Raw genomic sequence first — 18,636 nt, forward strand, 5'->3', positions numbered from 1 at the left:
CGGCGCTCGGGGCAGCTGGGCCAGGGGAGGAGGCCGCCAGGAAAAGTGGGAGCTGCGGGGCGTTTGGTAGCACTCCATGCTGGGAAGTGTAGTTTCTCCCTCCTCATCTTTCTGGATGGGGGTGCGGGTGGGGGGGTCCCCGGACTGCATCCCTGTCGCTCCGCCGCACGTGCTCCCCACCTCCGTCACCTCTCTTCAGGGCCACTCAGCGCTGACGACAGGCTGAGCTTCCCTCCGCGCGCTCCCCGGGAGTAAGGGGATGAGGTGGGGAAGGAGACTGAGGGGCTCTGGCGGCTGCCATTTTGACCTCACCTTCCGGGTTTCGGAGCACCCCCTCCCAGGATAAGACACCATCTCCAGCTGGGGTTGGAGGGGTAGCTCCCCAGACCACTTCCTTACCCCCTTCCTTAGTTGCCTCCCACATCCCGTTCCTGAGCCCGGCGCTCCTGGGCTTGCAGCCAGTCCCTCACACTCAGCCTATGCGGGATTGGAGGAGGGAGTTTGGCCAGGGATGGGATTTAACAAATTCCTTGGGGACCTTGATTCCCAGGGAAGAATGGCAGTGACCCAGCACGGATTTGGGGACCCAGTCAGGCAGCCCAGAAAAAGGGAGATTATACAAACAGATGTAAAGACCCAGTAACAACATGTGTGAATCTGTCTACGAGGCTGGGACAGGATATGAGGTGCGAAGAATCCAGTTTCAACCAAGTGGTGTATCAAAAAAAGATGCCGTCTCAATATTGGTTTATGTTTATTTTCCACTGACCCTATGGGTGAAGATATCCTTGACCATTACTCCACCTGAATATGTTCCAGTTCATCCGACGTTACATCACCAGGTAATGCAACTGTAGTCTTGCTCTTTGTTCTCTTCTCACCCTCTCTAGCCTACTAAACTTAACCTTTCTTTTTTTTCTTAGCCAATGAAAAAGTCCACAAGCTATAATATTCAGTTAAGGGGTTCAATTAAACACATTTATTGTGCAAGTAAGTGCTAGTGATTTGAAAATGCGTAGAAGCCCCTGCAGGAGCTTATAGTCTAGTGCTATGTGCCAATAATTGATGCCTTTTCGAGATCACTCAATATCAAGATTGGAAATAAAGAACTGTGTTATATGTGCTGGGAAAAGCACAAGTCAGGGACTAGCCCAGACTGTTACTGGCATGAGCTTAAAAAGTTAGACATCTTTATTTACATTCCACTGGATGTCTTTTTAACCCGTCCTTCTTTAAGATAATTTCTTAAAGGTTCTTTTCATAAACACTATTATTAACATTTCTCTTACTATCTTTTTCTTTCATCGTGGACATATGTAGCAAATGTTTCCTAATGAGGATATAAAGTAAAAATAAAAGACACTGAGAAAATGTAAAGGAAGTAATCAAATATATTGACCTAATTCATGGATGAAAATAATTCTACTTTGTTCCTTCTCCTTCACAGGTTAAGAGATATGGAGATCTCCACAAGGATTTGGAGAAGAGTCCCAATAATTATTAAAATTCTGGAGTAGATCTATTAGGAAAGGTAAAGAAACCTAGTCTTACTAGGAAAAAGGAGTTGTAATGGTTTACTAAAGCTTTTCAAATACTGATGTCAAGTAGGTGTTATGCCTTGCTGGAGAACAAGAGAAAGTAGCTTTATGATCCAACCTAGAGCTTTAAGTGAGTTAATTAAGACACTGTTTTGGTAATTAAACTTAATGGTTTATTGAGGCAGCTCTTTGGAGAGTTTTTTATTTTTATTTTATTTATTTATTTTTTAAGACTTTATTTATTTATTTGACAGAGATCACAAGTGGGCAGAGAGGTGGGGGGGGGGACTCAGGCTCCCTGCTGAGCAGAGAGACTGATGCAGGGCTCTATCCCAGGACCCTGAGATCATGACCTGAGCTGAAGGCAGAGGCTTAACCCACTGAGCCACCCAGGTGCCCCTGGAGAGTTTTTTAAAAGTTGGATTTAAATGTGTCATTTCAAGAAAAGAAACTAATGTTTCTGGTTATCAAGGAGTCCCACACTGTTTCAATCACTTTTGCATATATTAACTCACTTAATCCTTATAATGACCCCATGAGGTAGGTATTACTATCCCCAATCTATACATATAAAAATTGAAGTTCAAAGGTTAAGTAATTTATTCAAAATAATATAGTTGGTGGTGAGTGGCCAAGTTAGGATTTGAATCCAGCTGTGTGTTGTCACATTCCTTCCACCATCCAAGCCAGCTTCCCCTAACTGAAAACTAGATAATGAACCAAAGGACCAATGAGACTCCAGTTTTCTGAACTCATTCAGAACAGAAATAGTATCTTACTCAACTGTTTTGCCACACCTACCTAATCACTAGTAAAGAGTTTTGTAAATATGTTCATATTGAATTGATTTGAACTTGATCTTGTCTGAAGAGGAGACATTTAAACAAAGATACCAATGAAGAGGAATCTGTCATATTTGGGAAGAATGTTACAGGCAGAGGGAACAGCAAGTACAAAGATCCTGAGGTAGGAAGATGCTTGGTTGTGTCTGAGGAACAGCCAGGTCAATATGACTGGAGCTGAGGTGGAAGAGAAGACGAGTTGCCTTTGGAGTGGAAGCCAAACGTCAGATCATGTAGTGCCATTGCCCTCACTTTTAAAAGACTAATTCTGAAGAACACATGATTGACAGATTATGATGCTTTACAAGAGAAAAGAAGCATGATGAAGCTGTTGGAAATATTAATGATTTCTTGAATAACTATTATGTGCCAGGTATTGGGATAGGACGTTTAAATGCATTATCTCATTTAATCCTCACATTAGTTTTACAGTTATTGTCCCAGAAAATGGAAAAATGGAAATATTAAGTAATGCGGTTCATAATTAGTGGCAGAGACAGGACTTGAGCTTGGTCTTCTTGAGCCCAAAACCTACTCTTTGTACTATACCACATTTTCTCATTTGAAAGATTATGATTAGGGAAGAAGCAATTCATTCATACACTTAGCAATTATTAAGTGAAAACTTAATAAAAATAAGTATCATTCATTACAATGTAACAGATATAAAAATAGTACTAAAATGTAATACAACATTTTAAAATTGTTTTATATGGCTATATTCTTACCAGTTGTCTGTTTTTACAACTTTGCAGGTAGATGGACTATAAGGCACTTGCCCAAGAAACTGCTCAAGAAGTTTTAGACTACAGTCAAGACACATCAGGCTGGAAAGTGGTTAAGACTTCAGTAAGAAAACAAGTTAAATATGTTTCAAGAGTTTATTTTTTAATGAGAAGCGATTCATGAAGACTTCTAAAAATACGTTCTTTTATGAATCAAAAAAATGTATTTTTACTTTTTGTTTGTTTTTATTTTTCTTTTTTTTCCGTATCTGACAGCTAATTTATTTCTGGATTTTTATTCCCCTTTGAGAAAAAGATAACTGTTTCCAGCAAGGCTTCTAAAAAATTCCATGGAAATCTGTAAGTACAATTTCCCTTTTATAGCCATTTTGAATTTGGTGGCATTGATATATCTAGAACTCAGTGCTACTTCATTAGATATAACGTTGCTTGATAGTGATTAGGAAATAGAAATTAATTATAAAGTCACTGGGTTGAAATATGATATTAATACATTAGAGCAATTATATACCAACTAATCATTTTCAAACTTGAAGACAATCAGGATAAAAAGGTCAAGTGAATAATTCATTAAGGTAGAAAATGTCTAACTCAAGAAATAATTACTATAAAAGCAGATTGGTATTTTCTTTTTTTTTTTTTTTTAATTTTTTTTTTTTTTTATTTGACAGAGAGAGATCACAAGTAGGCAGAGAGGCAGGCAGAGAGAGAGAGAGAGGGAAGCAGGCTCCCCGCTGAGCAGAGAGCCCGATGCGGGACTCGATCCCAGGACCCTGAGATCATGACCTGAGCCGAAGGCAGCGGCTTAACCCACTGAGCCACCCAGGTGCCCCAGATTGGTATTTTCTTGATCATAGGAGTATTTTGTGGCCCTTCAAACATTTCACCTTTACATTAAATGAACCACTAAAAAGTAAAGTTTATCCCAATTTACTTCTCTGGCTGATCTATGTATTGTTTTCTGAAAGCTGCTTTTAAGGTATTTTTGAGGATAATGTTATTTCAAATATAATTACACCGAGAGAAATTGTGCTGACATTTTTAATCTTATTCTTTTTTTTTTTTTAAGATTTTATTTATTTATTTGACAGAGAGAGAGATCACAAGTAGGCAGAGAGGCAGGCAGAGAGAGAGGGGGAAGCAGGCTCCCTGCTGAGCAGAGAGCCCGACGTGGGACTCGATCCCAGGACCCTGAGATAATGACCTGAGCTGAAGGCAGAGGCTTAACCCACTGAGCCACCCAGGTGCCCTTTAATCTTATTCTTAAGAGTTGTTCATTCACCGCTCATGATATCACATTAATGCAAATAGATCATTATGTTATCAGAATCACTTTTTTCCTTGTTTTTATCTTTTACCCTATAGGAGGGTCAGCATAAGCTGTTTACTGATCGCAAGTTGTGCTTCAGACCCCCGACCTGATAAATTTTACCCTTTACAGGTGGATCTGTGTGTGGCTTACAGCCTGTTTTCACACTTCAGCAGTTTTATGATTTTGTCCTGCACTTAGCCAGGAACAGCTAGCTTGAAGTTCTGTAGCTAGTCACTCCTTAGAAGGAACAGTCATGGGCATATAGATAGTCTTCCAGAACAGCGGCAAAGAGTATGATTTTATTTTAAAGTGGTCAGAATTTTTATGTGTCAGAGATTATATTTCAGTCTCTTAAGCCAGTAAGACTTCAGCTCTTTGTTGATTAATCTGTATTCAGCTTGGAAAATGCTTGTAAGTCACCAACCCATATCTTGCATTGAATGCTTCTAAAATAGCCTAGTACATTCACTCTCATTGTTTCTGAGCAGGGGCAGCCTAGTACATCCGGTATGATTGTTCTGAGTAGGGGCAGCCTAGAACATCTGGTATGATTATTCCTAAATAGGAGCAGTCTGGTACATCCACTATAATTATTCTGAGTGGGCAGTCTTTTACATTCACTCTGATTACTCCATAGTCGTGGCAGCCTGGTACGTCCAATAAGAATGCTCTGAGTAAGGACATCCTAGTGTTTACACTGATTATTCTGCAGAGAAGCAGCCTAGTACATCCAGTCTGATTGCTCAGAGAGGGGCAACCTAGTATAACACCCTCTGATTCTTTTAATAAGAGACATCCCAGTACATCCTGATTGCTCTGTATGGGACAGCTTGGGACATACAATCTGATAACTCCTAACTGGGACATCCTAGTACCTCCATTCTGATTGCTCTGAGTAGGGGCTGCTAAGTACATCCCCTCTTCTTTAGGTAGACACAGCCTGGCTCTCTGATTGCTCTGAGTAGGGGTATCCTAGTACATCCATTCTAATGACTCTAATAGGGGCAGCCTAATGTGTCTGCTCTGATGGCTCTGAGTAAAAGCATCCTCATACCTCCATTCTGATATCTTGAATAGGTGCAACAGAAGATATCCACTCCTCTTGCTCTGAGTGAGAGCAGTCTGCTGCATATGCACAGCCCTTCCACACCCCAACCCCCCTGCCAGAGATGAGTGTGATCTCATGTTGTTCATCTAATTGTATCTCTCCCTACTTCTGGTCTTCGTGTGCTTTTGCATTAGTTCCACGTAATTCTTCTGATTGTTCACTGACAAAATTTTTTTTTTTTTTTTCAAAAATTTCTCCACATTTTATTCCAAATGAAATCCATTTTCTCAGGCACAGCTGAGATGCTGCCAGCTCATTTTGTGTTGCCTTTGCCCCTGAGTAGAACCTATGCACTACTGCTGGAGCTGAGTGACACCTCCATCCATGAACAGAAAGGGGACGTGAGGGTGGCTTTGGGGAGAAGTGGTACCATGGCTTCAGCTTGCCCCTCTTGTGGGGGAAAGGGGAAATAGGCCCCAGTATTGACTGCCTTGGACAGAGCCCTCACCCTATCAGTAAACTCTGGGTGGGGATAAGGAAGCTCCAGTCTTCTCAGCAGTGCCTTCTGGGCATAGAGTATTATAGCGTGAGATGAGGAGTGCGAGAATGAGAGATGTCAGTATCCTGCCTCTCCTAGGATGAAACCATAGCCCTAGACTGGGAGTTAGTTGGGGAGGGAGGTCCTCCTTGGCTTCCAGGGGTGAGGAGGTGTTGGCTAGAAGCCGATTGTGGCTCAAATGCTACAGTCTTCTCCTACCTAGATTTAGTCGATTTTCTTGAATAATTGTTTCTCCATTTCCTACATGCCCTTAGGTCATTTTCTAGAGAATTTAAAGAGTTGTTTCTTTAATTTTCATCAGTTTTTTCACTAAGGAGGAGGGTTTACTAAAATCTTTACACAGCTACTCTGGAACTCCCACCTCCAACCCTAATAATCACATAGGATATGACAAAAATATCACTAAAAACCTGTGACTATTTTATCATCTTACAGGCGCTTCCCCAAGTTTACAATCCTAGTGTACCAAAATAGACACTTTACATTATTTTTCCTCCTCCCTCATCCTCCTTCTTACTTTCTTGTCATTCATTCACAAAAATCACAAAAGACTATAAAGTGCCTTGGAGACATTAAAATTAGTATGTTGAGGGGCACCTGGGTGGCTCAGTGGGTTGAAGCCTCTGCCTTCGATTCAGGTCATGATCCCAGAGTCCTGGGATCGAGCCCCGCATCGGGCTCTCTGCTCAGCGGGGAGCCTGCTTCCCTCTCTCTCTCTCTCTGCCTGCCCCTCTGCCTACTTGTGATCTCTGTTAAATAAATAAATAAAATCTTAAAAAAATAAAAATAAAAATAAAATTAGTATGTTGATACAAATCCACACATTTAAAGGTTTCCGCTGCAGTCTGAAAGCTTCGTGAAATGTATGGTCTGTAAAAAGTGTAACTTAATGTATACCAATCTATCAGTTATTCCATATACCAGCTAAAGTTTTTTGGAAACTGTAAAAGACAAGAGAAAATAGTTAAAATATTTTTAATTTGACCTGAAGTCACTTCACGGTATAATGAGAACAGAGCTTTATTATAGATCATAATAAAATATCTAATGAGCTGTTCATCTTAATGATCAATATATATAAGAATATAGTTCTTAGATTCAAGTTTGACAAAATTGATATCTCTGAAGAGCCTTGAACCCAGTAGATACTGAATTGTTCATTGAGTGATAGACTCAAGTATTCCACTTGATCTTAGCCAAAAGGCCGAGAAGCAATTAGACTCAAGTACTCAATACACATAAATGTTTTGTGTTTTCAAAGAGGCTTGATATTTACATATTTTTAAAAGCACAAACTCTAATATTAGTGAATTAAGTGAATTAATTAATTAATTCACTTAATTAATTAAGTGAAATATTAATCCAATTAGTGAATTAAGAAAAGGTAATTTTTGAGTAGAAGCCTATCCTCTGCCCAAGACACAACTTTAACTATGTTTTATAATCTTCCAAAAAGCAAAATAATTTCTGCCTTAAAGTCATGTAGTACCTGTAACTTATACTTTTCTAACCTTTATGAATGACTGGAAAATAAATCAGCCATTGAGTAGACGGCATAAACCAGGGGTAGAGAGTAAGTAAATATTTTAGGCTTTGCTGCTGCTCTGGTCTCTGTTGCAAGTACTTAGCTCTGCCATTATAGCATAGCAGCACAATGCATAAATACATTTTTGTGCCTTATAGCACAAAGGCACTAACATTATTAGACAAACAATACATTAATGAGTAAGTATAGCCGTGTTTCAGTAAAACTAATTACAAAAACAGGAAGTAGTCTAGATTTGACCCATAGACCATAGGTTGCCAAACCCTGTCCTAAATAGTAGATATGAAAAATCTCAAATCCTCAAATGCTGATAAACTTACATATATGTTAGGGACCCTTCCCTAAATCACATGAGATAGTCAACACTTTCTTATAATACAGGCTTTGTGTTAGGTTACCACAAGTGAGGCTAAGCTATGATGTTGGTTAGGTGTAGTAAATGTGTTTTTGACTTAAGAAACTTTCAACTTAAAATGGTTTATCTCAGTGTAACCTCATTGTAAGTCAAGGAAGATCTGTATATATTAGTTAGAAATATAAAAAGGTAAAAAAAAATACAAAAAGGTTCAAAGCTTTTTATCTTCAAAGTTTATAGTATAATTAAAGAGAGAGCAGATTAATAAAAAGAAATCCATGGTAATATATACAAATCCCTTCATAGTTTTGTACTTAAATTTTAACTGTATTATATTTGACTTCTTTTTCACAGGACCTGATAATTTTTCAGGTTGTTTTCTCACATCTTACTCAGAGCTTAATAATAAACTCCTAAAAGCTTTATAGATCTGAAGAAAGGAAACATTACAAAGTAAGGAAATTTGAGGGGCGCCTGGGTTGCTCAGTGGTTAAGCAGCTGACTTCAGCTCAGGTCACGATCCCACGGTCCTGGGATCGAGTCCCACATCAGGCTCCGTGCTCAGCAGGGAGCTTGCTTCTCTCTCTGCCTGCTGTTCCCCTGCTTGTTGTGCTCTTTCTCTCTCTCTGACAAATAAATAAATAAAATCTTTTAAAAAAAAAAGGAAACTTGAGGCTATCTCATAAAGAAAATTAAGGACTAACTGAGATTTAAAGAGAAATTAACATACAAAGAAATAGTCAAATGAATTCCTTATTTGTTTGCCAAATCATAAAAACAAAGTTTCAGCTTTCATTTACAAATATGACAATTATTTAGACTAATAATAGTATTTAGTTTTGTCTCATTTCCCCCAGGACTTTTAACATTTTAGAGGTTTAAAAATTTTGATTTTACTTAAACCTATCCTCTCAGTTTGAAAAGAATCATTAACAGGGAGAAAAGGACAGCCAGTGTCATTCAGACTTCATTTTTATTCAACAACCTTCTGCTAAATAGTGAGTTTTAATCCAGTTTTCTCACATTGTCTTAATTCCATTGATGGATAACCATATCTAATTTCAGTGATGGACTTGTCCAAGTCCTGACATCTTAAAAATGAATGAAATTCAAAAGTCACTGTCTATGACCAAGGTTCAGTTGTAACACAGACATGCCCTTTCACTCTATATTGTCTCTGGCTGCTACACTCCACCCTAAAAAAGCTGAATAGTTGCAACACAGATCATGTGCCCTGCAAAGTCTGAATTATTTACCATCTGGCCTGAAAAATTGCTGACTACTGCTTTAGACACATTACATCCTTAAATTAAGAATTGGGGCTACAAGATAATGTGTAACCACACAAACTTCTCATCAGTTACTTTGGCTTATGATAAAATACAGCAGGCAAATATTTATGAAAAAGATTTTAGAAAAATCCTAAAAGAAAGTAGCCCCCTCTAAAAAGACAACTATAAACAGTATAAAGATTTGTAGAAAAATACATTTTGAAATAATTTATATTAATTATTACAGTGATTATTTAAATAAACCTGGCTACTTCCAATTGAATATTAGTGTTTTGAATTGCTGATACTACTTTCAAGTGTCCTTTCCTGTTTGCTACATTAGCCTTTTTTTTTTTTTTAAGATTTTATTTATTTTTTAGCAGAAAGAGATCACAAGTAGGCAAAGAGGCAGGCAAGGGGTGGGAGGAAGCAGGCTCCCTGCTGAGCAGAGAGCCCGATGCGGGGCTCGATCCCAAGACCCTGAGATCATGACCTGAGCTGAAAGCACAGGCTTTAACCCACTGAGCCACCCAGGCGCCCATAATTTTATTTTTTTTAAAAAGATTTTATTTATTTATTTGACAGAGATCACAAGCAGGCAGAGAGGCAGACAGAGAGAGGAGGAAGCAGGCTCCCTGCTGAAAGCAGAGAAATTAGCCTCCTGTATACTATGATAACATTATATTTTGAGCTTAGACAAAGCTTGCTTAATTTTGATTTTCTCTATTTTGTTAACTGCAGATATCGTGTCGAAGGAATAATTCCAGAATCAACAGCTAAACTGTCTGATTTCCTCTACAAACCTGAAAACAGAGTTACATGGGATAAATCATTGAAGGTGTACAATATGGTACACAGGATTGATTCGGTAATTTGTTGTCCGATAGTGGATTTTTACTATATCAGTATATGTTTAGTTTTACTGGTGATTTGAGCATATCAAACCTGTATGGTGTAGACACTGATGTCTACATCAGTGTGATGTAGACCCTTCATATTTTATAGGCTCGCATTGAAAGCTTTATAAAAGTCTTAAAACTTCCCTCTTTATTAGTCAAAAGTTTAATTCTAATTAGCTTGATTCTGATGTAAAGGCTTAGCACGTCCTGAATCTAGCTGGCTTTTGCAGATGTGTGTCTTTGGTCTTGAGGGGTTTGAACTTTATGTATTCATCTCCTCCATTAGGTGGAAAAACATTGTTGATTTTCCTATCCTTGTTGATGGGAAGTCAGTAGATTTATCTTAATTATAATACATTAGGTAACAGGAATAATGCAGACACATACTGTAGGGACTTAAGAGCAAACAGCATGTAACTTTTCTCAAGAGTAAGGATACAGTATGGAATAAAGTAATATGATTGTAGTTTCAGCAATGCTTTATCTCAAATACTTTATCTCAATTAAATAGTTGAAGAGGAAGAATAAAAACAAAGAAAAAAAATATATAGGTAATTAGAGTAGAAAGTTTAAGTCATAGAGGTGAGAGAAAGACTGAGTTTAAGAGAGAATTAGGGGCGCCTGGGTGGCTCAGTGGGTTAAGCCGCTGCCTTCGGCTCAGGTCATGATCTCAGGGTCCTGGGATCGAGGCCCGCATCGGGCTCTCTGCTCAGCAGGGAGCCTGCTTCCCTCTCTCTCTCTCTCTCTGCCTGCCTCTCTGTCTACTTGTGATTTCTCTCTGTCAAATAAATAAATAAATAAATCTTTAAAAAAAAAAAGAGAATTAGGGCAGCACACTATAGACCTCTTATTTATTAAGACTGCTGTACTTTGTGGTATGTACATTATACCTCAATAAGCTGATTTTTAAAAAAGATTGTATTTATTTATTTGAGACAGAGGGAGGGAGCACAAGCGATAGGAAAGGGTAAAGGGAGAGGGAGAAACAGACTCCCCGCCAAGCAAGGAGCCCAGTGTGGGGCTTAATCCCAGGAACCTGAGATCACCACCTGAGCCAAAGGCAGATGCTTAACCAACTGAGCCACACAGGTGCCCCTCAATAAGCTGTTTTGAAAAATTGAGTCATAAAGCAAACTTTTAGGATTTTCACAAACAATTGCATTTGTGAAATTCCAGGTCTTTGGTCCTTTGTGTCTCCAAGCCACGTTCCACACATCAAAACAAAAGTCTCACATATCTGCCATTACCTTATCATTTACTTAGATCCTGTAGGTGAGGGCATCTGGGTAGCTCAGATGGTTAAGCATCTGTCTTCGGCTCAGGTCATGTTCTTCGGGTCCTGGGATGGAGCCCTACGTTGGGTTCCCTGCTCAGCAGGAAGTCTGCTTCTCCTTCTGCTTCTCCCCACTGCTCCTGCTCTATCTCTCTCTGTATCTCTCTGTCTCAAATGAATAAATAAAATCTTTTAAAAAAAAATTCTGGGGACGGCTGGGTGGCTCAGTTGGTTGGGAGGCTGCCTTCGGCTCGGGTCATAATCCCAGAGTCCTGGGATTGAGTCCCACATCGGGCTCCTTGCTCGGCAGGGAGCCTGCTTCTCCCTCTGCCTCTATCTGCCACTCTGTCTGCCTGTGCTCGCTCGCTCTCTCTCCCTCTCTCTCTCTGACAAATTAAAAAAAAAAAAAAAAATTCTGTAGGTTACCTTTGCCTCCTTTTATTAAATTTATTTTATTTTATTTTATTTTTTTTTAAAGATTTTATTTATTTATTTGACAGAGAGAGATCACAAGTAGACAGAAAGGCAGGCAGAGAGAGAGAGAGAGAGGGAAGCAGGCTCCCTGCTGAGCAGAGAGCCCGATGCGGGACTCGATCCCAGGACCCTGAGATCATGACCTGAGCCGAAGGCAGCGGCTTAACCCACTGAGCCACCCAGGTGCCCCTATTAAATTTATTTTAAAGCTTGGGAGTGGAGAGAGGTTGTAGAAAAGCCAAGGAAAGTAAATGTTTCATTTTGTAGGAGGATCCTGAAGTTCTTTTTTTTTTTTTTTTAAAGATTTTATTTATTTATTTGACAGAGAGAGAGATCACAAGCAGGCAGAGAGACAGGAGGAAGCAGGCTCCCTGCTGAGCAGAGAGCCCGATGCGGGACTCGATCCCAGGACTCTGAGATCATGACCTGAGCCGAAGGCAGCGGCTTAACCCACTGAGCCACCCAGGCGCCCCAATCCTAAAGTTCTTATCCACAAAAAAAAAAAAACCACCTTTCCACTACCCTCTTGGGATTTAAACATTCAGTTTGAAAAACATAGTCCATCAGAAATTAAAATTCAAACGGACAGTTTCTTTCATGACTAATTGTACAGTTCAATTCATACTTCATATATTTCTACTATTGCTGCAAGTCAGCTTTAATAATGGAAAGAATACTAGATTTGGCATCAGAAAAACCTGGCAACAGATTCAGAGAAATTATGTGATTTGCCCAAGGTCATCACAGCCAGGACGTAGTAGAATCATGGCTTAACACTTGATCTCCAGATTCCAAATTCTGTGCCGTTTCTAATATACTACATATCTCTAAGTAGCATTACACTGTAAGAAATACTTTACCTTCCTATGAATATAATAGTATGAGTCTCCAGGCATGTGTTTTAACTGATTCATTCACCCCCATTGGTGAGGGAAGGATTCCTGCTCTAGGGCTATGGGGGTGATCAAACACATGTCATCCAACACTAGACAAATCCGATCAACAGCAGTGCATTAATCCTTAGTCACAGCCTGGGAGAGGAGGACTGTTCCCACTCTGTTAAATTGGCATTTGTTAAATGGAGCAGAGGGTCCCAGATGGTGAGCCACGTTTCAACAAAAGACCACAAGAGAAATCGAAATGAGAAGTGTTTTTTTTTTAAAGATTTTATTTATTTATTTCACAGACAGAGATCACAAGTAGGCAGAGAGGCAGACAGAGAGAGAGAGAAAGGGAAGCAGGCTATCCGCGGAGCAGAGAGCCCGATGCGGGGCTTGATCCCAGGACCCTGGGATCATGACCTGAACCGAAGGCAGAGGCTTTAACCCACTGAGCCACCCAGGCGCCCCCGAAATGAGAAATTTATTACTCACAAGTCCATGGTACACCTGTAGGAGCCACATGGGGAGGTCAAGACGGGTACAGGCAGAGAGGTAGGATCTCAGGCACTACGGTGCTCAACCAATGTATTTTTCAGAATATATTATGTAGCCAGTGTGGACTGGTAGAAATAGTACTGTCCTGGGAATCAGGAACAGGGTTCTAGTTCTGTACTTACCTCTAGTTTTGCATGATTTAATCTCTTAGTCTTCGATTTCTTCATCTAAAAATTTAGAGTAGATGACAAGATTCCATTCTAAATTTTCTGTACTTAATTCCTGACTAGATATATGATTTGCAAATCATATTTCTCCCATTCTGTACATTGTCTTTTCATTTTATTTATGGTTTCCTTTGCTATGCAGAGCATTTTAGTTTGATGTAGTCCCACTTGTTTATTTCTGCTTTTTTTACCTTGCACTTATAATTATAGATCTAATGTTCCTCTAACACAGAAAATGCAAGCTGATTTGATAATAAGTTCTTATAGCTTCAAAGCCCTGCTTTTTCTGAATAGTAGCTAACTGTATGCAGTGAAATTCTTTGGGAAGCAATACAAAGAATAAATATCAAATAACTGTTGGAATCTTTATGGTTTAATTTGTTCCAGGACACAATCATATGTCATACCATTACACAGAGTTTTGCCATGGGCTCAATTTCCCCCCGAGACTTTATCGACTTAGTGTACTTCAAGCGCTACGAAGGGAATATGGATATTATCAGTTGTAAGTTGAAACATTTTGCCCACATTTGGAATTAGTATGAGACATTAATAAATGTGTTTTCCCTTAACCCACAGTTTAGAAAATACTGTGTTTTCAGCTTTTACTTCTTTATTTACTTAGTGAGACCAATAAACATATGTATAATACAAAGAATCCTGACATTTTACCCAATGCTGGAGGTGCCATTTACATCAGTGAATAAGTATGACATCTCTTGCTTGGTATTTTTGTAGCTTTTACCATGCTACACTGGGTGTAGACAGATACTTGCAGGCAAAAATCTCACAGCATATGTTTAAAATCTACTAAGACACAAAGTTAATCTTTGGACATATTATGTTATATTTGAATTGTATAGAATGGGCAAATCCAGTAAGTGATAAAATTCCTGAAGAAATTTTCATTAGACGAGTCTTTACATAAATGTGCTTATGTTTCTTTTAGAAATTAGAGGTTTTGATATATCCTTTGCCCTCCCAAAAATGTATCACTAGGTAAAATGCAAATGTGTAATCATTTCCTAACTTGCTTTATTCATTTAAAATGTACCAGTTCATACCACAATGTTCTTTGGACTCAGAGAAATGCAGTAACTTCTGGTGAAGGGACTTGGTAGCACAGTAGCTTAGAGCTACTTTCTTAGCCTAGAGCTAATTTCTTCAGATTTCACTTAAATGTCACCATTCCTATCTGAATAGCCTTCTCTAGTGTAAACTTCTTGGGGATAGGACAGTTAAGTGCTGTTAATTATTATTTTCCAGCAAGGTTTCAGCTGCTCTGCTCTATCTCTGAGACTCTAAGTTTCAGAGTCCAGACTGCGTCATCATTCTGCTAACAGCGCTCCCTCAAACACAGTTCTGTGGCAGCGCGCCAGTAAGGCCTGAGATTCAGCGCTTCTCTGTAGGTGTGTCTTGTAGTTTCACAGTTGTCATTGAGCTGTCTCCTTCTTACCTGAGAGCACATAAATTTTATTCACCATCTACAGCACAAAATACTATTTCTGAATTGTAGATCTGTTATTTTCCGTATTTTGAAGCAGACCATTTCAATCTCATTTTTAGTGTCAAAGAGAAAGTAAGAAAGAATTATGGAAATTAAAATAAACAAATAGTGGTAGTACTCAATGACTCAGTGATCAGTACCAAATCTGCTTTGAGCAATTTTCTTTAAACGAATTTTTGATGAGTAGAGTTTTCTTCTTGTTCTTCCATTTGTTGTTGTATAACTTACTATGCAGCTTGCTTTGAGCTAAATATTTTGTGTGCATTATTTCACCAATTATGAAACTAAAGTTCACAGAAATTAAGTTACATAGCTAATAAGCACCTGAATGAGAATTAAATCTCAAGTCTTCGGACTTTCCAAAATCTGTGCTATCATACCACATGCCTCACAAAAGAACCATACTTGTTTGTGGAATATAACAACAACAACAAAAAGTTTGTTTTTTGTTTTTTTTTTAAAGATTTTATTTATTTGTCAGAGAGAGAGGGAGAGAGAGCAAGCACAGGCAGACAGAATGGCAGGCAGAGGCAGAGGGAGAAGCAGGCTCCCTGCCGAGCAAGGAGCCCGATGTGGGACTCCATCCCAGGACGCTGGGATCATGACCTGAGCCGAAGGCAGCTGCTTAACCAACTGAGCCACCCAGGCGTCCCAACAACAAAAAGTTTTAAAGAAAAACAAGGACAATCTCCATATTTTAAACAAAGAAAAAAATACGTTAAAATCACCTCTGGCAGCACCCCTATGCCAACACAGTAGGCTCTGTTAAGATGATAAATACATCATGAATGTGGAAAATGCATTCAGCCACATTTGTCTCTTAAGCTATTCCTAAGCTAGTGTTTAACATTGCATTTCCCAGAGAATTGATTGCTTATATTAAAATCATATAGAAAAATCCATCTTCTCCAACAAAGGCAGGATTCAGTTGCACAAAAAAAACAAATATATGTATATATATTTTAAAAGATTTTATTTATTTATTTGACAGAGAGAGATCACAAATAGGCAGGCAGAGAAAAAGAAGGAAAGCAGGCCCCCTCCTGAGCAGTGAGCCTAATGTGGGACTCGATCCCAGGACTCTGGGATCATGACCCGAGCCAAAGGCAGAGGCTTAACCCACTGAGCCACCCAGGCGCCCAAAAAATAAATACATTTTTAAAAAAATAGTTTTAGAGTGTATGTAATTATCATAAACAATCATAATCAAATCACCTCCCTTTTACATTCACATACAATATAGTTATGCTGCGTAATTCCTAAAACAAGCTGTTATCATTTTTAATTATACTTTGAATTAGCTACAGGGAATTGGCAGGAAAGAAGTTTGTTTTTTTTTAAAAGATGTATTTATTTATGTTACAGAGAGAGTTCAGGGGGAGGGGAGAGAAAATCCCAAGCAGACTTCATGCTGGATTTGGAGCCTGCCCCAGAGCTCGGTCCCAAGACCCTAAGATCATGACGTGAGCTGGATGCTTAACCATCAGGTGCTCCAGCAGAAAAGAGCATTTAAACTATCTTTATTGATAGACAAAATAACCATGTCAAATATTTTATTTAGAAGATGATTAACATGTTGTACATAAATGTTGAATCACATATATTGTACACCTGAAACTAATATTCCACTGTATGTTAACCAACTGCAGTTCAAATAAAAACTTAAAATATAAATCAGTAGATTAAAAAGAATCTAGTCTTTAAAAAATAATAATAATGAGGGGCGCCTGGGTGGCTCAGTGGGTTAAGCCGCTGCCTTCGGCTCAGGTCATGATCCCAGGTCCTGGGTTCGAGCCCCACATCGGGCTTTCTGCTCGGCAGGGAGCCTGCTTCCTCCTCTCTGTCTGCCTCTCTGTTTACTTGTGATTTCTCTCTGTCAAATAAATAAATAAAAAAATCTTTAAAAAAAAATAATAATGATTAACCAAAAAAAGTATAAACCCACTATCCTAATGAAATAGTCTTTTCCTTTGTGATTTCTTCTTCTGCTTCAAATCTCAGAGAGTAACTAAATGATACTTTTAATACTTTTTCTTGTATGTAAAAGGTAACAGTATCTTTAGAGATAATAGCATGAAAATTTGAGAGGACAGTAGTGCTCATACTGGCATTTCCTCAATTTTGGTCTGTATACAAGCATATTACAAACATGTAGGTATATATGTATAAAACTAATATCAGTACTGATAATAACTAAATTAAATGCTATATCATCTATCTTTTAAAATATGCTACTTGAATTTTTGTGAAATAGGCTTCATTTTAATTTTTTTTAATCATGTAGCTAACAGTGTGGATTTTCCAGCGTATCCTCCATCTTCAAATTATGTCCGTGGTTTTAACCATGCTTGTGGCTATATATGTTCTCCTCTGCAAGAGTAAGTGTTACTTGCATTTATTTATTTTATTTTAACAAGTTTTTTAGCTCAATTTATTATTTCTAACTCATTGGTAGAATTGTGTGCCAGCATATTCTGTTAGGAAAAAAAATTGCCCCTAAATGCAATTAAAAAATAATTTTTATAAGTATTTTCATCACCAGAATGGATAATTCCCTATAAAGTATGATTTGAGGTCTCTGGGACTAGTCACACATACACATTCTCTCTATCCCCTCACCCCCAGTGAACCTTAACCTGATGACTTTTATTTCTCCGTTTGAGTTACTTCTGTGAATTATTAAGTACTTTTTGTAAATTAAAAATACAAATGAAACAAGATGGGATTGGGAGGGAGACAAACCATAAGTGACTCTTAATCTCACAAAAAACTGAGGGTTGCTGGGAGGAGGGGGATTGGGAGAAGGGGGGTGGGGTTATGGACATTGGGGAGGGTATGTGCTATGGTGAGTGCTGTGAAGTGTGTAAACCTGGCGATTCACAGACTTGTACCCCTGGGGTTAAAAATATATGTTTATAAAAATAAAAAAAAAATAATTTTAAAAATGGCCAAAAAAACCCACATATCCCTAAAATCATAATACACTCACATTTATCAGCAATGAATGCTTTACCTTAAATGAATTCTTTCCAGTTGACTGCCTACAAATACTTACAATAGGTAAATTTGGAAAGAGCTAGAGAAATCAGAGGAGTCACTGCCCATAGGTGACCAGCGTAGGGATAAATGGTAACATAAAGTACATATATTTTGTAAATGTATGTACATTAATTCAATACATTCCTTAAGTTTTAGTTTTTGCTAAATGATTTTATACAAATAATAGCTATTGGCACATAAAATCATATAAAATTTTATATTAGCCAAATATGAACCTCTCATTTGGTGGGAAAAAAAAATGTAAAGAAAGTAAAAATCAAACTACATTTTAGACTGCATTCCCTAATGTTTTCTCTACATATAAAAGAACTGAAAGAAATTCACAATTACGTACATTAATGGACGGGATCATTGATGCAGATGGTGACATTGGTGGTCTTTTTTGAATCTATGGTCTTTTTTGAATCTTTTTTGAATCCTCTTCACAGAAGGAGAAAACAAAACAAGGGAAGGATTACTGCTTCAGGTCAGTTGGATAAATCAGTGGTTGGCAGGGACTGTAGTTGGAAAGCTACACATTCTGATGTGTGTTTCACAGGCTAAGTCCCCTTCTTGCATCTTGTCAACTTTCCCTTTCCACTGCAAAAAAAATGGGGCAAAAGC

The 18,636-nt window shown here is 38.4% G+C and overlaps 1 protein-coding gene across 6 annotated transcripts in view; it reads left to right on the plus strand.

Annotated features, from left to right (window-relative positions):
- The window catches only part of STARD6 (StAR related lipid transfer domain containing 6), a 39,086-nt gene that overhangs the window by 645 nt on the left and 19,805 nt on the right, over nucleotides 1-18,636 (plus strand). For 2 of the 6 annotated variants that reach the window (XM_047696446.1, XM_047696444.1), the window contains exons 2-8: nucleotides 551-842; nucleotides 1,448-1,531; nucleotides 3,136-3,229; nucleotides 3,416-3,465; nucleotides 9,959-10,085; nucleotides 13,854-13,971; nucleotides 17,258-17,351. In XM_047696446.1, coding sequence (XP_047552402.1) covers nucleotides 3,140-3,229; nucleotides 3,416-3,465; nucleotides 9,959-10,085; nucleotides 13,854-13,971; nucleotides 17,258-17,351 — 479 coding nt within the window. In that variant the 5' untranslated portion in view covers nucleotides 551-842; nucleotides 1,448-1,531; nucleotides 3,136-3,139. Of the gene's footprint in view, nucleotides 1-131; nucleotides 265-388; nucleotides 843-1,447; nucleotides 1,532-3,135; nucleotides 3,230-3,415; nucleotides 3,466-9,958; nucleotides 10,086-13,853; nucleotides 13,972-17,257; nucleotides 17,352-18,636 lie in introns of those variants that run through there. The other 4 variants (XM_047696448.1, XM_047696443.1, XM_047696447.1 and 1 more) reach the window with 4 other exon arrangements.

The sequence above is a fragment of the Lutra lutra genome, chromosome 12, assembly GCF_902655055.1.
Source record: "Lutra lutra chromosome 12, mLutLut1.2, whole genome shotgun sequence".
In the NCBI taxonomy this organism is placed as follows: domain Eukaryota; kingdom Metazoa; phylum Chordata; class Mammalia; order Carnivora; family Mustelidae; genus Lutra; species Lutra lutra.